We start from the raw sequence: 25485 nt of genomic DNA on the forward strand, positions 1-25485 counted from the left end.
CGATCACATCCAATAAATGTGGCTTACCTTAACGTCACCATCAGACGCTCTGCGGGTGAAACAGAGAAGCGGCAATAGGTGTCCGCTTTTCTTATGAGGTGTGCAATGCGCTCCACCAAGTAATCAAAATTCTCCATTTTCATCCTAACATATCCAAAAAATGTATCCGGGTTTCGTCGAAGGTCCATGCAGAGTGTAGAATAGACCCCACGCGTCATTCTCTTGGCTGTGATGGGGTGGATCCACAAACGTCGTCTACGATGCCTGATGCGCTGCTGTCTCGCTCTCTCCTTCTCCAGAACAATCACCCTCAAACGATTCGCCTCCGCTATAAAATCCGCCAAATTCTTCAAAATATTTCCAATGACAACATCCATCTTCGCCAGTAACTTGCTCTTCTCTCCAACCTGCACTTTCTCCTCTACAACCTGTCAAAGAAGGGCTGTAGGAACATGCTATATATAGTTTTCCAGTAGCCAATCCCGTTCGGAAGGCCACAAGGGTCAATTTTAAAAACCGGATCCGGCGTAATCCGTCGAAAAACGGATAGAAAAACGGATGAACCGGATGAGACGGATCCGGTTTTGTCTGTCAAGAAAAAGACGGATCCGGCAGAAAACCGGATCCGTCACATCCGGTTTTACTAAACATTTGCCGGATCCGGCGTTCCGGCACGACGCCGGATCGCGCCTGACGCCGAAAACCTGAAGTGTGAAAGTAGCCTTAAACTGTATTTTTGCGGACACTAATTATATATATTTCTCTATCCCAGGTTGATCCTTATGGAAACATTCTTCTCAGCACCCTTGACATGAGCAGTGAATTGATGTCGGCCGAGATGGGAAGCAGCATCGGTGATTCCCGGAACTCCGTCCTGTCATACGACACCTCAGGGATCCAGTTCCGGAAACAGCTGACTTCAAGAGGGGACACTTTTGGCCACACTCCCCTGGACCGTCATGTTCCCCTTACAGCCACACGTGGACGTGCCAACTGCCGCCTTCGGCGACGTTCTTCTAAGTTAAAGCTTAAGATTCCAGACCTTACAGATGTCAGTACCATCGACAAATGGTCCAGAATCATTTTCCCCATCACTTTTGGATTTTTTAACTTGGTTTACTGGATGTACTATGTCAACTGAAGCATCTCCATTACCTTCTACCCTAAGCTGTGCACACCCTTCCTTCCACAGGACACAAGCTTCACCTAAGTCTCTCACTCTCTCTTGCTTCAAAGTTTGATGTTTGGCCCAGAGAACGAAGCTGAAGCCAAAGCTTTCGAAGAGGGGGAAGGAGAATTGCACTTTTTGTCACACATTTTTTTCACTAAATTTCTTATTTATTTATTTTTTTCTTTTGCCTGGAAATTGAGTATGTCTGGGTACTGTGGGTCATTTTGGATGTTCTAATGAAGAAACCATTTTTTCTTGAGACTTAGCTAATTAAGGTAACAACGAAACATTTCTACTGTAAGTAAGACATCTCCAACAAAGGGAATGTGAAGGTAGTACAGGGTTAGAATGAGAGTGCCAGTAATTGTTTTCTCTCGTATGCAGTTTTAACTTAATTTTGCTATATATTGTGAGGCTATAAAAGGCACAGAAAAGTTTGTACATGCATGCAGACAACAACTCTGTAGAGCAGAATATCTCCAATTGCTAACTTCAGCTGCACCTAACTGCTCCTATTGAGCACTTTGGCTAAATACATATTTTAGGAATGGTTTCGGGAAAACAAAAAAGCCAAACACATTTTTTCTTCTTTTTTAAAAAAAAAAAAAAAAAAAAAAAAAAAAAGAGAACAGTAAAGCTAAAAAGTAAATGGTTCTGGACTATAGCACTGTCATAAAAGGTAAAAAAAAAAAATACTAAAGTTGATATTGCACATTTTAATTCACCGTTTACAGTATTTGAAAGTTCAGGAAATTAGGAAAGTATCAAATTAAATGTGCAAGTCGCTATTATTGATAGAAATTATAAAAAAAAACCTAAAAGAACCCATCTTGTGTCAGATTAAAAGTCTTACTTTACGTTAAGTCATAATTGGACATCTACCAGATGAACCTGTGCGCCAACAACGAGCAACTATTCTATGGTTCTGGACACGTTGTGAGAACTCCCTGCCAAAAATATAAATGTTGTATAGTTTTGTGTGAATTCTGAACAGAAAACAGAAAATGACCATATTCATGTTTTAGTGTGCACAGGAGAGCGTAGGCCCACCAAACACATTGGCTATGACATGTACTAAGAGTATTGGTTGGTTTTCGATGTTAAACGACCCCTGATTTCGCTAGGATTCGATTACTAGTTAGATATGTTTGAATATATACTAAAATACATGTATTCACACACAAATGAAGTGCCAAGTGACAAATATACTGGGGGCCATTTATTAAATCTATGCCAGCAATGTGATGCAAAAACAAGAAAAAAACAATGTTCGGTACAAAGTGCAACTGATTTATTCTTGTAAATATGTTTATTCCCTATTTTGCAATTGATGCGCCTGTAAAGCTTAACGTCGAAAAGGGGAGCATGGCTTCTCAGGGCGCATGGCTTCGAAGCGTTTGTCCGAAAATTGATGCCCTGATGACCCACAGATACATCACCTTGAAGGTTTTGTATTGGAGCGATCGATACAGTAGAGATACGGGACATTTCTCTCCACGTTACGACAGATGGAGGCCTCTTTCTGCTTCTGCATTGCCCAGGTTTAATAAATGACCCCCAGTGGCTCAGGGACATGAGCAGTGCCAAAACTACTGAGGAAATAGAACTTTTATAAATAGTATTAAAACTGTGAGGCTATCCCTCCATATAGCACTGTCTCAAGAAGTTACAATAAGGAGCCATGCCTAAAAAACTTGAATGTTAGTGGTATATTATACTAGTATTTCATATCGATCAGTTTTTCATAGGTAAGGACAGAAGATATGCTCACGAAGCTTTCAAAAATCATATAGGGGTCTTTGCATAAAGATGAAACTAGGTCTATTGTGGGGGGCAAAACTAATCGTGCTATATCAAGGTCAACAAATCTCATTTTCAGATATTTTGTGGAACTTATTTTTTTTGTCACGAGGAGCAAAAATTCTGCTTCGAAATTGCCTATGAACAGAGATTTGTCACAAAATCTTTTGTCATAAAACACATTCGCTATCATGACTAATACAATATTACGTATTGTTCCTACTCTCTCGGACTTTCTCGACGGAAGCTTTCGTGTTACGTATCCCCATGGGGCTGATTTCAACTCACTGGTCTTAATATTTTCACCATTATTTCAAGTTGAACAATCCAATGAAGGGAGTACCGCTCTAAAGCATCACTTTTCTAGAACAGCCGGCAAAAGGGCCACAGTGGTTCGGAAACTTTCCAGAGGGCATCACTGATCCCATTCACTGAGAGGTGATACACATTTTTCTATCGAAGACTGTAGAAGATATTCTTCAAAGAGTAAGACTATCTTGGTTCTTCTACATGCTGCAAATACAAACTAATTGCTTTACGTAGCTTATCCCATGTAGAGTTGTTTTTTGCTCCAAATGCTTAATGTTTGCTTCCCCATTTTAGTAAATCTTGTTTATGTCTATTGGCCTCCTCAATTTTTTTAATTGACACATCAGATCTATCCATCTAGCTGTCTGACATTTATCATCTATCTCCAAAAAAATTAGGGCAGCACTCTAAGAACAGATAGTGAGAAAATGAACTTTAATCAACCCAAGGAACATTTCGACTCAAAATATTAGAGCATTTCTCAAGCCTTGGGTGCTGTCTCCATTTTTTGGATTTGTATACAAAAGGTTTTGGTGATAACTTTGAAGGCTTTGCATCTATTTTTGCATGAAAATTGTAGCTCTTTTTTTTCCTATCCATTCATCCGTCTTTCTAAAAGGCCCATATGATAGACAAGAAGAAAATCAGAGCTTGGAGTCATTGACTTGGATCTTCTGCAAATTTTTATATTTCATTAAGGTTTATTCCATTACATATTAATCTCTCTACCCGCACTCTTTTATACCTCTTTATACCCCATTTAGATGGGTGTAGTGTACCCATATTTACCAATCTGCTTTTGGAAAGTAACACCTATATTTCTTACGGTTCTTCTGAATCTCACTTAGTTTCCTATGGTGCTGTAAAGGTTGGGTTTCCATTTATCAGGTGTGTTCTGGTCAGTTGTTTTATGCACGAGCTGGACACAGCTGATGCCGTAGCCTGATCCAAGGGACCAGATCAGGTTTCTGTATCAAGCCGTAGGGGACAAAAAAAGGTTAGCCTTATATGCGGAAACAAGTTCTTTGTTTGGTTCAGTTCAACTGTAGAACGTCTGGGTTTTACATCCAGAATGTGGATAATTAAATCTTTTTTAGTCTGGAAAAGTACAAAGAAATTCCTAATGGTACATAGTCCTGCCTCGCAGTAACATTATTTCATGCACAGTGTGTGGTCATGAGAATGTTTTATATACACTATGTATTAGAAATGAGGGTGGAATTCAATTTCACTCGTATTTTCCAAAAATCTTAATTCACCAAAATGTGGATTTTTTTTCAAATTCACTTCCACACGGCTAATGGCTGGCCTCCATTTTTCTGAGTTATAATATAGACCATCAAGAGGTAAAAAAAATGTAAAAACATTTAATACTAACCTTAGTGCTCACCTCTTGGGCTCCTCCTATACGTATCACCACCCATCTGGTCCTCACTGCATCTTCTGATCACCAGCCTCTCACTTTGAAATCTTCGGCATCTCAAACTGTGCCGGGACTATGTCTTTCATGGGGCTGGAAAGGTTGTGTTCAGAAACGCAAGAAGGTCACTGCGCACATTGTGATGCCATGACACCGTGATGTCCCATTTGCTTGCACAGAACCCTTTTGGGCCTTATGAAAGCCAGAAGTTCATCACACCATGAGAGGACCAGGGAATGAGAAGATGTGGTGAGGACCAAATGGGTGAGTAGAGGAGACACTGGAGAGGTGAGCAGTGAGGTGAGTATAAGGATTTTTTTTTCTTTACATATTACATTAGTAAACTCTGTAGTCTCTCCAGAAGGATATTAAATTCGAAGGAGAATAACTTCTCCATAAATCAAATTTCCAAGGAAAATCCGCATGGCAAGGCGAATTCGGATTTTGCCTGATCCGCTCATCTTTAACATCTTCATATAAAAGAATTACGATGAGGTATAGTGTATTTCAAAAGTATTAGGCACTACACATTGTTATTTCTACACTCACTGGCCACTTTATTAGGTACACCATGCTAGTAACGGGTTGGACCCCCTTTTGCCTTCAGAACTGCCTCAATTCTTCGTGGCAGAGATTCAACAAGGTGCTGGAAGCATTCCTCAGAGATTTTGGACCATATTGACATGATGGCATCACACAGTTGGCGCAGATTTGTCGGCTGCACATCCCTGATGCGAATTTCCCGTTCCACCACATCCCAAAGATGCTCTATTGGATTGAGATCTGGTGACTGAGGAGGCCATTTGAGTACAGTGAACTCATTGTCATGTTCAAGAAACCAATCTGAGATGATTCGAGCTTTATGACATGGCGCAATATCCTGCTGAAAGTAGCCATCAGATGCCTGTTCTTAGCTGAGAGGAGTGGTACCCAGTGTGGTCTTCTGCTGCTGTAGCCCATCTGCCTCAAAGTTCGACGCACTGTGCGTTCAGAGATGCTCTTCTGCCTACCTTGGTTGTAACGGGTGGCAATTTGAGTCACTGTTGCCTTTCTATCAGCTCGAACCAGTATGCCCATTCTCCTCTGACCTCTGGCATCAACAAGGCATTTCCGGCCACAGAACTGCCGCTCACTGGATTTTTTTTCTTTTTCGGACCATTCTCTGTAAACCCTAGAGATGGTTGTGCGTGAAAATCCCAGTAGATCAGCAGTTTCTGAAATACTCAGACCAGCCCTTCTGGCACCAACAATCATGCCACGTTCAAAGGCACTCAAATCACCTTTCTTCCCCATACTGATGCTCGGTTTGAACTGCAGGAGATTGTCTTGACCATGTCTACATGCCTAAATGCACTGAGTTGCCGCCATGTGATTGGCTGATTAGAAATTAAGTCTTAACACACAGTTGGACAGGTGTACCTAATAAAGTGGCCAGTGAGTGTATATTGCAATGGAAAAAATGTTTGTCTTCTTTTTAAAGAAAAACATGGCACAATTAATTTGTTATATTCGATAATCATAACTGATAGCTCTATGGCCATCCACGTGTACCAGCAGCAAAATAGTTTGTCTTGATGAAAAATGTTATTTACGTACAAGATGAATCTAAATGGGAAATATATTTCTGTTCTAAATCTATTTAGGCTGGGTTCACTCATGGTTTTGCCTGTACCTTCATCATGTAGAGAATCCATAGACTAGTGTGCCGTCAGTCAGAGGTGCATCCTCTTGTAATGTAGACCTAGCCTACATCTTGGTAAAACTACACCTATAACAATGATAAATTTGGATAAAAGCCGTTTCCAGCCAAAATAATTCAGCTTTCAATAGTAGATCACAACATTTATTAGTATAGTCCTACTAGGTCGAGGGCCCTATTGACATGTACCCACTAAAAATCAGTGAATCGGTTTGAGACAAATTGAATTCACCTTGAATTTTACCAAAGATATGGCTTCTCCTAAATTTATTTATTTTGTGATTCACATAGTGTGAATCAAGGAATTAGGCAGACAGCCGCCATTTTGCTGACTAGGAAAAGGGTTAAAAAATACTATTGACCTCGCCACTCAATTTCTGTAAGGTCTTCACTATGCAGCATTGCACATGACAACCTTTTCCTCCGTCTTTACCCTGTGGCAGGACTATCGGGGCCAATCAGGCCCCTGTAGTCACAACGTCATCATGACATATGTCACCCAAGGTCTAGTCAATGTTACAAGCCTTGAGTGGAGATGTAAGGAGAGAACGTTGCATGTGGTGTGAAATAAAAGGCTTGGAGGAGCTGCACGGTGGACCAGACAGTGGGCTGCAGCGGCGGCGAGGTGAGTGTTATTTTATTTTTTGCATCCTACATTTATTATTCTATATGGTCTGCGGAGACCTCAGAGCGTAACGAGGAACATTTGATTTGCAATGTGAATTGAATTTCCTGGCAAAATTTCAGCGCTCACCCAGACCCATAATATGTCTACATGTCGGTTGATCTATAGAATAAGCAGGCAGCCAGCAAAGTTCACATGCGGGTCTGATCACATTCTGTCTTGTATCGAGCACCAGACTGGATTGATTGCCTACTTGACAATGGGGGCACCTGGCCTAACAGAGCTGTGATAATAAGTTATACACGTTACTATTGAAAGCGGATTTACATATAATATTGTATCTGGAGGACATTTTTCATTTATTTTATGACTCATCCAACAAGCAGAGTAACTTTTTTATTTTCTGTCTACATTGATGCCTAGCTATGGTGGACTAAACCGATTATTCTCTACATTCAATAACAGACACAGGAGGAAAAATTGGACATATCCATCTTCCGCCAATATTTCTATAGCTTTGAAGACCTGCCAAGGGTCATTCCCAACATTGCATCATCTATCCAAAGAGTGCTGGACTCCACCATGTCCGGTTGTCCCATGGACAGGGAATGCAACAGTGGCGTTTATAAAGCAAGTTCTAAAGGCCCCGGCATTTAGGCCCCTATTGGTCTACATGTTATCACCTATCCAATGTATAGGTGTTGCTTGTTGGGAAGGACATACACACATGCATTTGGAAAGGCATATATGACATCTCTACCCCTAGCCAGACCCTAGGTTTCACAAATGTGGAAATATCCATAAGCCACGTAAGACTTTTTTGTTACGAACTTTGCTTTTGACAGTACTTCCCCCTCCTGTAGGTTTACATTACATTTACATAGCTATTGCTTATTAATAAATGAGATTCAATTACTTAAAAGGGAACCTGTCACCACGGAAAACACTATTTACCTACAGATATAGGGTTAATCTGGAGGTAACTACAGACAGATAGTTGCTAGCCGAACCATTGGCCAAAACATTGTTAATCCAACAGCCATCTAATATGTATAGGGCAGCTGTAAAGGAACCTGTCCTTTCAGAAAATGTAATTTATCTGCCGATATAGAGTTAATCTGTAGGTAAATAGCGTTACAATGCTGTCCAGCCGCCAAACTGGAAGCTACTGGCAGAAAATGAACTTATTCCCTCCCGGGAGCCACTGGCGTTCAGTAATGAAGTGGTCCACGGAGCGGATATAGTGACCGCTCTCAGCACTGCTCACTATACTGTAAACTATGGCTGTAAGCACACCCCAATGTTTTGACTGACGGCCAACTGTACAGCACATCTGTGCAGGGTGAGCTGTCAAAGTGTTGAGGTGTGCTTACAGCCACGGCTTACAGTCTAGTGAGCAGTGCTGAGAGCAGTGACTGTAGACACTCTGCACATGCCTCCATTACTGAAAGACAGCAGCTCTTGGGACAGAATAAGTTCATTTTCTCCCATTGTGGCACATTCAGTAAGGCAGCCGGACAGTATTATAACACTTGTTACCTGCAGATTAAACATACTGTTTATCTGCAGGTAGGACTGCATTTTCCAGTGGCACAGGTTCCCTTGAAACCCCCTATATGTATTATTAGAGGGCTGTTGAATAAATGATGTTTTGGCCAATGGGTCATCCGGCAACTCTGGTCTCCATAATAGAGCCGCTAACAGACACGTCTGGCACTGTCTTATCTTCCAGAGAAGAAAAGGATCTGGAATCCGAACTCGAACATGCCAGATCCTTAACTCCCATGACAGTCAGACAGTCAATTGTCCGTGGCCTCCAAACATATTAGACTGTAGGCTGATCCAGCTATTATCATCAGGATCAGCCGACATTGGTTTACTGTGTAAGGGGGCAGGGGGCTTACACCAATTTCAGGAAGGGATGAATATTCACCGATAAATATTGAACAATGGACAGCTTTACAGCTATCTGCATTTTTTAACCACATGTCATTTTTCAGTCTAGCGTTTTGTATTGATTAACTTAATATTTATTTTTTTAAACCTGTTGTGGCTAAAAAGTCTAAATTCTCCTGCATTGCTACAAAGTTAAAAGGGAACTGTACTTTCAACAAACATTGCACGAATCAATAGTACAGGTGAGTATAAGAAACTTTGTAATATATCTTTTTCGAGAAATCTGCTTCTTTCCCCACTTATCAGCCATTTTTTCTGCTCCCCTTGCTTGCTGATCTTGTCATCCACTCTTAAAAAATAGCTCTTTGTAAGAAAAGCACATATTTATAAGCGCATTTAATGGTAAAGATAAGTCTTAAAGACGAGCATGTGCCACGTATATATGTGCCACGTATGTAAAGGCTTTAAGGCGCACACCCTCAAGATGAACATGAAACCCGAATACAATAGAGAACAGTAAATATATAGAGACATATTATATAAAAAAGCTCTGAATTTAGATAATATCTATAGAGAACCATTAAAATGGATATTGTTAAGATGTCTCATTGCTTTTATGAAGTCGTAGATGAGATCGAAGCCGGCTGTGCAGGCATCTTGGTCAAAAACCTCTGGTGAATAGGTGTCAGAAAATCTACAGCTATGCTGCAAAGTATTGACTGAAAAATGGTTTCACGCAGGACTTTGGAAAGACCTATTATGTGGACAGGCCTTGTGGTCATCAATAAAGGGGGTCTGAGGGGTGCACAGTAGGGAGGGTGCAAGGTATTACGGAATCAGTGTACACACAATAAAGGGCTTTGGGTTACACCTGCACCCCCGAGCCCTGCACTGCCTCTCCTCTTATTTTAACCAAGTGCTGGCCAATGGGGTGAATAACACTATTCCAAGAAAACCCCTTGAAGGGGATCCTGTCAGCATTTTTACCCAATAAAACTAATAAGAAGGCTGTATATGTGACGGGTAAAGATGGGCGGATAGATTCGCTGGACTCTGATCCATCAGCCAGGTCAGTAGTCTCTGGCCATGGGCAGGAGGCTCGCGAATCAATGTACTGTGCTCATATAGGAGAATGGGGATTTACTCCTGCACAGTGGCCCACCGGCAGAGTCACCTGTTCCCCTGTGGGCCAGTGTGAGCCTGCACATAACATACTTGGATGCAGCTGCTCTCTACACTGAAAGCTTTCCAACCTTTTCTTACTTCTCCAAGTGATACGGAAAAGTGATCAAGACAAAAAGTAAAAGGTGATAGGTTCTCAGTACTCTGTTCAAAAATTCTGCTCAGAAATCTATTATTATCAAGTATGATGATGATTCCAGGTTTACAATTCCTTTTCACTGTTACATATATTAATGCGCTCTTAGTGTCCTTATACAAAATTATGCAAACTAAAGTGAGAGACAAGTGGCAGAAAGTCATCGTGCCATGTACTAGTGCCTAATGTTTCCGGTCTCCTATGGTATACGCATTTAGGATTCAAATTACACTATATTTTAGGAAAACTCTTGCACTCTTGTCCACTGACTGTGTCTTGTATTGCTGCTCATCTTTCTTAAAGTGGAAGAGGGAGAGCTGTAATACCAGCCCAACTCGTAGACAAGACGGAGAGCAAGCAGACCCTGACCAGCTGACCGTGCATGTCTGTTAGTGATCTGCTTTGTGCTCCGGTTGTTCCCACTGGTGGCACAGCATACTGCTCAGGACATGAAAATCTCGAGTGCCGGAACCACAGACTTGGTTGGAACGCCAAGAAACTCCTAAGGGTTTCAGAAAAATAATTCAGTTTACTTGAACATTGAATGGTGCAATTCCAAGTACAGTTCTTCTTGATACATTTTGAGAGTCAAAGTCTCCAATGGGTCAAAACAAGAGGAAGTTTTATAAAAGTCTAATACATTTCCTATTTTCTATCCACTTCTGTCGTTGGCTCTAAAAAAGTAACAAAGTTTCTGTGAAACCTCATGACGTGTGGTTCCAGCTGTAGTTAGACTCTACGACAAGTTGTGATCTGACATGTACCCGACCCAGGTTTGTTTGACAGACAACCTGTCAGACAATTCTTGCTGCCCTAAACACGGGTAGCATGCGTCAGAGTCTGGCTACACGACTGCAGCCAGGTATATTTTTCTACCAACTGCTTGGGTATTTCAGAGAAAATATAGTTTAAAAAGCCGGCTATGGATCATAGGAAGAGTCTAGAGTAGTGCAGTGCTGCCTGTCTGGCTGCTCGCCGCTCTGCTCTAGGTGATTGATAGGACTCTCTCTGTGTACAAGCATGGGAGAGACCTGTCAATCAACTACATCGGTGCGGGAAAAAGCCGGCCAAGGGCTGCACCAGACTTGTCTGGTCTTTCCCTATTATCTTTTGATGAACCTTCAAACTTTGCTTTCTGTTAGATGCCAGAGTGTAATTTACAACTCCATGAAAAGAAAAATGTTCTCCCCAAACCAAAAGGAAAAAGTCTCTAAAATGAACAAGTAATTTCATTTTTCAGAAATATTAAGAGAAACTTGTTTAGGTAAAGTTGCTCAAGTTTTTTCCTCTGGGAATGCACATTGATTGCCTAACCTCCGGCCAATCATGTGTGATCAGTGGGTGTCGGGATCCAAATGACGAATAGGGTGAAGAACAGCAGAACTTTGGCGGGCACTGCAGCCCCCGCAAATCCAGGCACAGTAATAAGTCAGGACATGTGGTGGTATCTTGTACTGCAGATAAGCCCCATTAAGGTGAATAGCACTGAGCTTCGGCACTAGGCAGTTCCTTATGTATGAATATGCTGATGTATTTGTACGTAGCGAGACCACGGCCACTAGAAGGCTTCTGCCCGGGACTATGCATACATCAGCGCCGTTGCCGGCTCAGAAACTGGCGAATTCTCACAGCGCCTGCGCTTGGGGGATTCATAGTCGGCAGTCACACAGAGTAACTGATGACTTTTCATTTTAGACCAGACAACCCCTTTAAAGCACCAACTTTCTATAAAGCACCAAGTAGTTTGGAACAAGTGAAGAAGTCCTGGTGGCCGTGCCCTACTTTTCTGTTTTTTTTTATGTCAATGACCTATACCACTGTTTATATGTTTACATAATTATTTTTTTACTTTCTTCGTATTTGCAAAATATTGATTGTTCATTGATATGATCTGTAGAAAGTTTTAACTGTTATGCAAAATCAAAAGTGCAGGAAAAACACATTCTAAAGACCTTAGGGGCTTCTCAGGTAGACTCCTGATCATTAGAAAGTGATGAAATATGCTATTTCCTATTGAATACTAGAAAAACCACCTATTGAGGGTTGGAAAAACATGTCTGCTTACTTCCGCTAACGGCTCCATTCACTTCAATGAAGCAGAGATAAAGTACCAGACATATCCTGAGGACAAGTGTGGCGCTGTTACTGGAAGTAAGCAACCTTGTTTTTGTCATCCTGGACAACACTTTTAAGTCATTTTTAGATTGATAATAAATGGATTTGTATCTTTATTTAATTATTCTAGCACATGCCTAAGTGACAATACAATACACTGCAGAGAAGATGTGAATTCCAGTCCGCGCTGCCCAAATTATAGATTTCCAAGACGTAGTAACAGTTAAGAAGTGGTTTAATTGACACGTTTCAGTGTGAATACCACCCCTTCCTCAGGAAAATACCACATATAGCTTACCTATATGTGGTATTTTCCTGAGGAAGGGGTGATATTCACCCTGAAACGCATCGATTAAACCACTTCTTAACTGTTACTACATCTTGGAAATCTATTATTTGGGCAGCGCGGACTGGAATCCACATCTTCTCTGCAGTGTATTGTATTGTCGGGTCATTGACCGACCTGTGGATCTGCGGCAGCCTCTCCTACATGTGCTTTAAGATAAGACCCTATTGTGCTTTGTGTCTCCCTTGCTTTATCTAAGTGACACTGAGGTCACATTACTAACCTGCGAAGATATTTACTGCAGAAATTACTTAAAATTGACCTTAGGTTTTAGGCTCTGCAAACAGTCTCCAAAGTATTTATTTGCATAGAGTAGAAAAATGAAATATGAAATTGCATTATCCATAATCTTTACCACTGAGCATGTACCTCCTGTTACTATGGTACATAGTCTGGCCTAGAATTGTTTTTCTTAACCACTTTCATTAGCAATTTACACTAGGAAAATGCTATTAACCTGTAGATATGGGGTTAATCTACAGGTAAATAGTCTTACAATAATGCCTGTCGCCATACTGAAACTGAGGCTACAGGGAGAAAATGCATTCATTTCCTTCTGGGAGCTGCCGGCTTTCAGTCATGTGGGCGTGATTACAGTCACTACTCACAGAACCGCTATACTATACTGTGAGCGTCATCTGTAACCACACTCCAGACATACATGCTGTCAATTAAACTGCCGGGGTGTGCTTACAGCACAGTACAGTATAGTGAGCGGTGACTATCTGTCTGTCCATACCCCCGTGACTGAAACCCAGCTCCTGAGAGGAAATAAGTCCAATTTCTCCTAGTAGTCACACTTTCAGTAAGTAAACCCTATATCCACAGGTTAATAGCATTTTTCAAGGTAGCATTAATAGCATTTTTCCATCAAAGGAAGTGTTTAATTCATGAGCCACATTTTTATCTAAGTAAGCCCAAAATATTTTTCTGGCAGTCAGAGCTCGTTTTTCTTGAAACTCATTTCCAATCAATGAATATATAAAGTGTACCTCCAATTATAGTGAAAAACGATTATCGTAAACGGCACAAAGTAATAATGGTGTCTCTAAATTACTTACATGTTTGATTTTGCAGCAGCATGATCGGGCTGTGGTTCTTGCAGTCTCCTAGGTTTTTGTCGCTGTTGGGTTAGCTGGAACTGGAAAATGTAATGTGGTTCTACAGCAATGGCTTCCCTACTGGAGACAGGAACTAAGAAGGCAGCATGGACTTTGCCCACTCTGTGCTACTATTCAGAGAAAAATTGGAAATACTAGCAGTGTCAAACTGAAGAACATTGGTCACAGCAGAGGATTTGATTCTAAAGGCCCACGTTTCTCTCCCACTCAAGAACCCTATAGCAGCTGCAAGGTTTGAACTCTCCTGAAGGAGAAACCAGGGCTCCTCTGGTGGGCCAGTCCAACCCTGAATACTAGTAGTCTAGAGAAATTATTATCATCCACACTACTGCACTATAATTGTTTTTCTGTAGAATTGGAGGTAAACTGCAAATAATAAAATGTACCCGTAAGCTAAGATCCAGTAGATTGCATGCATCTAGCTTACTGCATACAGTATAGATGAGTCCATATATAAAATGTATGCCTAAAGCATCCATGTGACCTCTACACCTTTAAAAATGTAATTCTTTGTCTAAAGACCCTCATAAATATTATAGTCAACTGGACCTGCCAATTTTGGAGGAACCAGTTGACCATTTCATATGTATGGAGTCATCCCAAATTCCTCCTTCCACCTCGATAAATAATGTCGGGCAAGATTTTTTTTTGGACAACTTATCCAAAAATCACGGATACCCAAAATTTTTTATTGTCAAGTTGGCAAACCATAATGAATGATAAAGGTTCTAAGTTTTCTACATTTACATATACGGACTCATTACCATCATTGAGCGTTCTAAAATGCTGATAACTACAATCACAATGCTCTGCTGAAAAACCACCAGCATAAAAAAATGGATGCATCTATTTTTTCAAGGAAACTGGAAAAAATGGCAACTCTGATGTTGGGGAGAGAAGGGCCAGGCGGGTTGAGTTCAAGCACCCAATCCTTTTGTTCCTCAAGCTTAAAGAAAAACTGCTACCAGAGGAGTATGGTAGCAAGTTACTCTACTCTCCCCATAGAAAACACATAAATTCTCAGGTGATTAGCCATGTATACTGGGGTTTAGGAGAGACCGGAATCTTAATTAAGGCATTGGGGTAGGGTAAGTTGTTTCAAAATCATCAAGAGGCGTACACTGTTTAATGAAATTAGGGTATCTTCTCAGTGGTGTGCGCCTCGCCAGAAATGTTACTGCAGTCAGGATCTGCAGTAACATTTCTGGTATACCTGAAATCAGCAAGTGGGCGCCGCCATGCCCTGTCCTGCCCATTTTGAAAGAGCTGGCTGGGAATGGCGTGAAAACGCCAAGAGTCTCATAGCACAAAGTTGAGCAAAAAGTTTGTGCCCATTCAAAGTTATTTTTACTCCAGAAATCTGACGTGAACACTTTGATAAATTGGGCTTTACAATGGTGGGCCTAAGATAATATGATGCAAAAAAAAACCCTTGACATTCACCTTAAAAAAAAAAAAAATCATCCTAAATATTACTCAGCAAATATGTCCACTCTGATAATTGGAACGGTCCAGTAATATTTCTCACTTTGTGTATCCTTACCTATATATATAGTTATTTATTATTATTAATAATAATAATTATAATTATTATTATAATTATTATTTGTAGTTGTAGTAATGACAGTATCATCATCAATTAAAATGCTAGTAGTTGTAGTATGATCATTATTAGTTGTGGTTGTTACGTTAGATACCCACAATATGATCAGGTCATGTTATCATACTACAAGATGATAGATTCCTCATTTATTATTTCTTTATTTTACCGTACTTACCGGCATGGCTAAAAGTGTTGGCACCGTTTAAATTGTTCCAGAAAATGAAATATTTATCACAGAAAATTATTGCAATTACACTTTTTCTTAAACACATGTTTATTTCCTTTATGTGTATTAGAACAACCAGCACAAAAAAAGAAAAACAGGAAAAAATAAATGCATATTGGACATAGCTTCACACAAAATTCCAAACACTTCATTTTCTGGAACAATTTCAAGGGTGTCAACACACTTGGTCATGGCTGTATATAGTGCCATCATATTCCACAGCACTTTACAGACTTTATGTTCCTTTTCTGCCCTTATTCCAACAATCTATCTGCCAGATTTGGTCTGTCTGTCTAAGGTTATGTGCACACGCTACGGATTCTGCTGCGGATCCGCTGCGGATATGGCCTCTGTGGATCCGCAGCAGTTCTGCAGACAGTGTACAGTACAATGTAAGTCTATGTGACTTACATTCTGCTGTGCACATGCTGCATTTTTTCAACTGCGGAAAAGCTGCGGCTTTGAATCCGCAGAAAGAATTGACATGTCAATTCTTTCTGCGGATTCCGCTGCGGTTTGCCACCTATTCCATTGTCCAGGTGGCAAACCACAGGGGAAAACCGCAGGCCAATCCTCCGGTCATTTTACCTGCGGATCCGCAGATACAAATCCGCGGGTGAATCCGCAGCATGTGCACATAGACTAACAAAACTGTTGGATGTTGAGCTACAAACCCCAAAGCTAATCATTGGAAACCTTGCTAGGAACCTTTGTGAGCATATACTCTCAATCACTTCTATCTAGATTTAGTGTAAGCCACTGCATGTGTAAGTACAAAAAAAATGAAACCTTAACACCTGAATCACTGTGTCTTCATAGCTTGCCGGCATCCGGTCTTCATAGCTTACCGGCGTCCGGTCTTCATAGCTTGCCAGCGCCCAGTCATCATAGCCTGACAGCGTCCGGTTTTCATAGCTTGCCGGCGTTCGGTCGTCATAGCCTGACGGCATCCGGTCTTCATAGGCTGACGGCGTCCGGTCTTCATAGGCTGACGGCGTCCGGTCTTCATAGGCTGACGGCGTCTGGTCTTCATAACCTGACGATGTCCGTTCTTCATAACCTGACGACGTCCAGTCTTCATAGCTTGCCAGCATCCGGTCTTCATAGCTTGCCAGCATCTGGTCTTCATAGCCTGATGGTATCCGGTCTTCATAGCTTGCCAGCCAGCATCTGGTCTTTATAGCCTGCCGGCGTCCAGTCTTCATAGCTTGTCGCCGTTCGGTCTTTATAGATTGCCGGCATCCGGTCTTCATAGCCTGTCGCCGTCCGGTCTTCATAACCTGTCGGTGTCTGATCTTCATTGCCTGCCAGCAGCCGGTCTTCATAGCTTGCCGGCATCCGGTCTTCTCTCACATAACCCACAAACTAGCACTACTTACTTGTTAAGCTACGTGTCACCTCTATCACAAACTGTGAAGCTGCCCGCCATTTTCTTTTTGCAAAGGTGGCCATATTTTATACGAGGATATAGAGAATTCCTAAAATCACAAAATGTCCTATTTATCATGAATCTGCTGAACTGATGATTTTTCTGTTTGATACAGACCAACGATATCAATAATTGCTCTTTTGTATTGGATGCAATAGATATTGCAATAACTTCTGCAGAAATTAAAGTACAAGTTGAGAGATATAGAGCAGTGATTTACATAAATGACATGAGGCCATAGCAAAGACAACAAACAATGGCTCTTTTCAGGTGCTGGTTGACATCACCGCACTCCTAAACACCTGCAATATCAGATCACTATTGCAGCCCTTTACGCCTCTTTCAGACATCTGATATTCTGTGGTTTTCACGGATAACACCCATACTTGTGATAGTCTATGGTGCCATTGGGCCATTGTAACCACGATCAACTTGCTTTTATGTAACACGGATAATAATTTGCCCACTAGCTGGAAAAATACCCGTAAAACCAAACAATTTAATTTTAACAAGGGGCCTTTTCGATAATTTACTGACATGTAATAATTTTGCAGAAATGTTACATCTAATATTCACGTTCGTTATCTCATATTTTCCTGTGTCAGAAAACGTCATTGTTGAAATTGAAAATGCGCATGTTAAATGCAACTAAATCCACTGTTTTATTTCCTCTAAATCAGAACTCTTACTTTCTAAGAGCCATCCCATATACCGCACTGCAATAATATTCATAAACTGCCTTTTGAAAAAGCATCCAGCAGTTACTCCCCGTAATAAAAAAAAATCCAAAAAAAAAAACAAACTTCAAAATACTGTTTTAACATAAAATGAACTTTAAAAATCACACTGGAGAAAAGCCGAAAAAAAACTTTAAAATAGTCTACAGTTTTTGTACAAAATGTCTTAAATATGAAAAAAAATCAATAAAAAAATTTTTAAAAGAAAACTAACAAAAAAAAATAATTTTCATGCCAATGCCAACTTGTAGTTATTGGGGACACATTTTGTTTCTCACTGTGTTTTTCAGTTTTACTTCCTAAATGTCATGTTCATTTGAAGATGAAAGGCTGGGATTTGTAATTAAGGCATGGGTATGGGGTGGGGGGATTAAGCTGGTGTCTGGTTCCTTTTTTATTTATTTTTTTATTATTTTTCATATTATTTTTCCGCTGTATGTTAGATATTAATGTATTTGCAAATTGTAAATTGGTTCTAAATGTTTTTAATTTATCTATTTTTTTGGGAGGGAGGGGCTTTGGGGGTGATTTGTGTTATTTTCCCTAAACATTAAAATAAAAAAAAGAATTTAAGAAATAAAAGACATGCATTTTTTTTCTTTCTGACTTCTTTAGTGCAAATAAAATCAAACTTTTTGTATTTATTAAAGATGGCCAAAATGTAATGAACAGCAAGAGTCGTGAGTCAACTGCATGCATAATTTGTGGATAAATTATATAGTCACCAAACTGTACAAATTCACTGATATTCTTTAGGAATCCATTAACAATGTTGCACTGCTTTTATCTGCAGTTGGATGATCAACACATGTATTAAGGTAAGAAAAAAAGACCAACTTGCTGCAATAAACACTTTCTGTCCCATTTGCACCCTTCTGTGCTTGCCTACTAGTGATGAGTGAACATGCTCAGATAAAGCGTTATTTGAGCATGTTCGGGTGCTAACCAAATGTCTTGCTCAAAAAATATGTTCGAGTCCCTGTAGCGGCATGTCTCGCAGCTGTAAGACAGCCACAACACATGTAGGAATTGCCTAACAAACAGGCAATCCCTGTATGTGTTGAGGCTGTCTAACAGCCATGCAGCTACTGGGACTCAGAAATATTTTTTGAGCACACCGAAAACAGTTGGCTAGCACACGAACATGCTCAGATAGCACCTTATCCAAGCATGTTCGCTTATCACTATTGCTTACCCTATCTGCCACCTCCTGTATAGCCACATTGCAGCTTTGTGTGACCTGTGAGTGGTGTGCAAATTTAAGAGATCTATGGGAAGATAATGTGGGAAGCAGGAAGAAAAGCTAGTTGTCACGTGATGTATGAAAATCGCATATGAGTGGTCACTTGATGAGCGCTGGACCCACCAAGCAGAGCCAAATTCTATCTGAGCATATTACACCACTCTAATCTGGCCTGGTTTCTTAGGGTGGTATACTCCAAACATGGGTAGGATTGGGCATGCTGCAGTGCCTAATTTTATAACTAAAGGGGTTGTCCATGTTTGTGATGAAAGTCTGAACACTGTCAGGATTCTCCTGTGTGGATAGCGAGCACTCATGTAACCACAAGTATGCGATATGAATACTTTCTACTTTCAGCCACATTCCAACTAGACATGCGCAGCCTTGCTCAGTACAAGTAAATTGAGCAATGCAGTGCACGTTTAGTTGACACATGACCGCATGTATGCAAATTGCATACTTGCGGTGACCTCCCACTCTCGCCGCCAGCACTGCAGATTCCTGACAGAAAGCAGTGTGTGCACTGTAAGGATTCAGAAGTCTGCAGTCACACATAGAGACCGCAGACTTTCATCACAAACCTTGACAACCCCTTTAATGCTCCTCGCATAAATACAAAAGTAGTAGCGTTTACCTTGTCAAACAGCAAAATATTTTATTGACATGATCATGTAATCTTACAAGTTATGAATCAATACATGTGTACAGGATCTGAACTAATAATAGCACAAGAATAAATCACCAAAACTGCTGGGATTACAGAGATACATTGATAGAGTCCCCCATCAGTACACAAACACAGAATCACAACTCCCATCAGTACAGAAATACATCACCAGAACCACCATCAGTACAGAAATACATCACCAGAACCACAATCAGTACAGAAATACATCACCAGAACCACCATCAGTACAGAGATACATCAACAGAACCACCATCAGTATAGAAATACATACCAATGGAAGACGGAAGAGACCGGCATATCCAAAGGTAGGTAAAAGTCACTAATTCTTTAATCTTGTATCCATTAGAATGACACACAAGGGATTTAAAACCGAAGCGTTTCTGGAGAGTCACTTGCTCTTAAAGGGAATCTGTCAGATTTTTTTTCTGATATGAGATGCGGCCACCACCATCTGCGGCTTATCTACAGCATTCTGAGATGGTGCACAAATGGTGCACAAAGGCAAAGAGAAATAACTCAGCATCTGGAGGCACGACATGAATAAATCACAGAAACTGACGATATAGCAGAATCTACAAAGGGAATACAAACTGGCCCAATATCTAGAGAAACTAGCAAACCCCACAGCCTACTCATCGAATCCGGGCAGCACCGACAGAACTACAAAGCCCGTGAGAGCAGACTCTGCCAACAATGCTCCCAGGAGGCTGTGGAAGATGAGGCCCACTTCTTACTGAGGTGCCTAAAATATTCCACAGAGTGGGACACCAATCTTCTCCCAGACTTCACCTCCATGGAGGAGGAAGAGAAACTACGTTGCATTGGTGTGGGGTCTGACCCCAGGTCCAGGTCTCTAAGACCGTTACACAAGTCTTGTGAAGGGAATGCTTTCATGAGTTCTTGGCTGTTTGAAGCTATTTTGTGAAGCCTGAGGTTGGAGCAAGCAAGCATCTCTTGGGCTCTCCTGAGAAGACTGATGGCAGTCTCATTTGAAGGCATGGCTTCATCAACATAAAAGTCTTTTTCTATGAATTGTCTAACATCTGATCTGTATTCTGTTTCTCCTTCTTGAGCTGACCTTTTGAGTCCATAAATGGCGACTGCAGGAGAAGGACTGTTGCCAAAGATGTGCACTCTTATGCGGTACTCTGTGACCTCTTTTGTAGGATCATTGTCTCTGTACCAGAAAAATCTTAGGAAGTTCCTGTCTCTCTCTCACAAGGAAACAATGGAACATTTGCTGGATGTCAGCGATGAAAGCAATGGAATCCTTACGGAAACGCATAAGTACTCCCAGCAGTTTGTTATTGAGGTCTGGTCCTGTCAGTAGAACATCATTCAGGAAGATATCATCGAACTTAGCACTGGAGTCAAACACCACTCTAATCTGGCCTGGTTTCTTAGGGTGGTATACTCCAAACATGGGTAGGAACCAGCATTCTTCAGAGTCTTTGAGAGTAGGAGCTAGTTCTGCATGACAATTCTCAAAAATCTTTGACATGAAGGAGAAAAAGTGATCTTTCATCTCTGGTTTCTTTTGCAGATTATGTTTGAGAGAGGAGGAACGTTTTAATGCATGATTTCTATTGTTCAGTAGACGTGGTCTGTGGGTTCTGAAGGGAAGAGGTGCATCCCAGCTGTGGGTCTCATCTTTTACAAGTCCCTTGTCCATTACCTCTAAGAACAACTTGTCCTCTATGGACATTGCTACTTGGTTGTCTTGCTTAGTTCTCTTGAAGACTGTGCACCTCAACTGATCCTCATAGCTTCCTGCTGTCAAGAGTAAAGTCTATTAAATGATTGGGCAGTTGGATGCTGTGTGGTAGTTCCTTGACATGGAACTCATTGCTGCAAGGTTGAAACAGAGAAGGGCGTCCTTTCTCCAATGTATTTGTTAACATGCTTGTCACAGAAGATGGGGCGTGCATATGTCCCAAGCATACGTTTCCTATTATGACCCATCCTAGGTCTAGCCTTTGGGCATAGGGAGCATTGTGGAGTCCATTGATATGACTTCTCACTTTATGAACCTGTGGGATATCTATTCCCAACAGCAGTATTATCTGGGCCTGATGGTTGAGTTCCGGTATAAGGTGTGCTATGCATTTTAAGTGAGCGTGATGGATTGCCACATCTGGCTTAGGTATTTCAGATCTATTGTCTGGGATCTGGTTACACTCGATGATTGTAAGTAGTGGTAGGCAGAATCGTCCATCTAAGAACTCAATTTGGTAGTCAGTAGCTTTCCTACCTGCTGTTGTCACAGTACCCACACACATCTTTAATGAGTAGGGGGTGCTTGGCCCATTGATGTTGAATTGGTCAAAGATCTAGCCAAGGATCAATCACTTTGATGATATAGTCTCACAGCTTTGTCTCTATGACCCTTTGGGTACACTCTGACGAGGTATATTTTTGAACAGGACCTACTCTCTATTGTCCCTTTACAGACTTGAGTACATTGTGAAGTGATCTCTGGTGTAGCTGCATCAGTGCTCCTTTCCTCCCCGCCATGCTCACTGTCAGCTGGCATGTTTTGTTCACTGTTATGAATGGGTCACCGAGGAGGATGGCAGGAACAGGCTAAGCCACCAGGAAACCAGAGAGGTTGGTAACTAAGCGGATTACAGACACCTGATCCTATCAACACAACTAGCAGTAGCCGTGGAGCATTCCTACTAAGCACTAGATGCCTCGGCACAGCCGGAGAACTAACTAAGCCTAAAGTCAGGTGAAATCTGAACTGCCCTGGAGCAGATCCCCAAAGCAATAGACAGCCCCCAAACATATATTGTCGGTGAGACAAGATGGAACACAAACATAGGCACAAAATAGACTGAGCAAATGGTGGGGCCCAAGGTGTCTAGATAGGACTGGACAGAAAAGATACTGTCTGCAAAAAACCTGAGGCCACATGACCTCAGCCCCGCTAGATCAGCACTCTGGTGTGAACTGGAAGCAAAGCAAAAGATACTAATATAACAGGGGACTGAACAAACTGACACAAGCTGTAACATATGGAGCGGGGCCCAGCGCTGCCCCCAGCAGGGAGTACGCTGAACCCTCGCAACAAAGCCGAAAGCAAAAAAAAGGCACAACAAGATTAGATGCAAAGGATTAGCAAAAGAATCACTTAACTGATCAATGCAGATCAGGCAGGAGACAAAAGAACTCAAAATGCACCAGGAGGAAATCACCAGCAACTACTAAAGGAAGCCTGCTCACTTATATGCTACCAGCCAGTAATCCCAGATTCGCAATCATCGTCGTCAGGTGGCAAACTTCCATCAACCTGGCCAGCTCCACTACTCCTAGTAACCACCAGATGGAGCTCAGGCTCAGAAGTCCGAGCAAGGGAATTAACAACAGTACCCCCCCTCATCCACGCCGATCAGGATGGGCCCGATGAAAGGCACGAATCAATCTCTTGGCATGGATGTCAGAAGCAGAGACCCAAGAATTATCCTCCTGGCCATAACCTTTCCACTTGACCAGGTACTGAAGTCTCTGTCTAGTCAGATGAGAATCCAATATCTTCTCTACCTCATACTCCAAATTACCCTTAACCAGTACTGGCTCCACAAACCTTTTCAACAAAGATTTATGAAAAACGTTATGAATCTTAAATGTAGCTGGAAGAGCCAAATGGAAAGAAATGGGGTTAAGGATTTCCAAACTCTTATAAGGTCCAATAAACCTTGGTTTGAATTTTGGAGATGCAACCTTCATGGGAATATTTTTTGAGGACAACCAGACCATATCACCCACTTTAAACCAGGGACCAATGGTCCTATGCTGGTTGGAAATCCGTTGGGCCTTTTCCTGAGAGTGGGACAGCTTATCCACTACTTGTTCCCAAATCAGCTGCATTCTCTCTACCACAGAATCCACACTTGGGCAGGCAGAAGCTTCCACCTGCTCCGAAGAAAATTGAGGGTGAAACCCAAAGATACAAAAGAAGGAGACAAAGTAGCAGAACTAGCCCTATTGTTTAGCGCGAATTCGGCCAAGGGCAAAAATGAGACCCAATCATCCTGATTAGTAGATATGAAACATCTCAAATAGGACTCCAAAGTCTGGTTTGTTCTCTCAGTCTGCCCATGTCATGTCGGACGCTGTTCACACCACAGCATCCGGCAGGCAGAGGTAGTTCCACCTCCAGCCACTATAGCCTCAGTGGCGCCGGCCTGATCTTCAGGCTCTCGGGGGTTAATCCTGCTGGAGACCAGGTTGGATGGTTAGTCACGCCCACGGTCTTTAAATAGTCATGCTGGCCTATGGGCGTCGCCGATTATAGCTTGTGTTTCATACCAAGTGGTTCCGGTCTGGAGTGGAGGTGTTCAAGAGAGAGAGATTCATATCTGGTGTCGTATGATCCGTCGTTATCCTTTCTCCTTCCCATATTTGTGTTTAGTTGTGCCCTGTTCACATTACTGTTTATTCCTGTGTGTGTGCGGCGCAGTGCAGTTTAAGTTCTCCCTGTCTGTCATTATTTGTGTGGGAGCTTTGGTGGTGACTTCTCACTGGGTGGAGGGTGGAGGGTTAAGTGCAGGGCTGAGCAGGAGATAAGGAAAGGTCGGAGGCTCAGGCATTTGCACCTTTAGCAAAAACCCTGGGTTGAGGGTCAGACAGGGTTTCCCCTAGTAAAGGGACACCACAGGGGCCCCGGGTATTTCAGCCTTAGTTGAACTAAGCCCCCGTGACATTATAATCGGCCCACATTTTTTCAGGAGTCCATGGATCCCATGGATTCCATAACCCGCCAGTTGGCGGCGCTGTCCATACAGGTCTCCGAGTTGAATGGGGCAGTTCAGCAGCAGGGCCTGGTAGTAGCAAAGGTGCAAACGGCATCTGCAGGTATCGGTGCAGAGCCGAAGTTTCCGCTGCCAGAACGATTTTCAGGCGATCGCAGCAAATTTGTCGTATTTCGGGAGGCCTGCAAATTATACTTCCGCATGCGGCCAATATCCTCAGGTAATGAGGCCCAGCGAGTAGGGCTGGTGTTGTCATTACTGAGTGGTGACCCCCAAGCATGGGCATTTTCCTTACCACCTGACTCTGCTACATTTCATTCGGTCGATAATGTTTTTTCTGCCCTCGGGCTCATTTACGATGACCCTGACCGACTGGCTCTAGCGGAATCTAAAATCCGCGCCCTCCGCCAGGGGGAGCGCTTGGCAGAAGACTATTGTTCGGAATTTCGCCGCTGGGCTGTAGACACACAGTGGAATGACCCAGCACTGCGGAGCCAGTTTATTCATGGGGTATCAGGGAGGGTGAAACAAGCCCTCCTGATGTATGAGACTCCGGCATCATTGGAGTCTGCCATGAGTTTGGTGATACGTATTGATCGCCGTTTTCGTCAGGGGGCACAGGAGACGCTACCTCTGGGGGAAAACAGAGGTGCAGGTGTGGTTGAAGTAGATGAGTCCCCTGAACCTATGCAGATTGCTGGCGTGGCACAGGTTCAGCCTCGCGCTCCGGGAGTCCGGAAGTCCGGAGCATGTTTCTACTGTGGTAAAGGTGGTCATTATGTTAACGTTTGCCCGGTACTACCTAAGAGGGTCACACCGGCGGAAAACTGTTAAGCTCAGAGGGTATGGAGGAGACCCAACTGAGCGTATGCATATCCTCCATGATGGTATCTCAATGTATGCTCCCTGCCAAGGTTATTGTCGCCGGCAGAGAGCTACCTATATCAGTGTTTGTGGATAGCGGTTCCGCCACCAATCTCATAGA

At 42.1% G+C, this 25485-nt stretch overlaps 1 protein-coding gene across 1 annotated transcript in view; it reads left to right on the top strand.

Annotated features, from left to right (window-relative positions):
- Positions 1-3591, top strand: part of LOC141087532 (gamma-aminobutyric acid receptor subunit beta-4-like) — a 432014-nt gene extending 428423 nt beyond the window's left edge. Inside the window, exon 9 of the mRNA XM_073573100.1 lies at positions 773-3591. Coding sequence (XP_073429201.1) covers positions 773-1141 — 369 coding nt within the window. The 3' untranslated portion in view covers positions 1142-3591. The remainder of the gene's footprint in view (positions 1-772) is intronic.
- Positions 3592-25485: the final 21894 nt, after the last annotated feature.

Source organism: Dendrobates tinctorius, unplaced genomic scaffold (assembly GCF_039654945.1).
Source record: "Dendrobates tinctorius isolate UK_male_01 unplaced genomic scaffold, ASM3965494v1 ptg000034l, whole genome shotgun sequence".
NCBI classification, from domain to species: domain Eukaryota; kingdom Metazoa; phylum Chordata; class Amphibia; order Anura; family Dendrobatidae; genus Dendrobates; species Dendrobates tinctorius.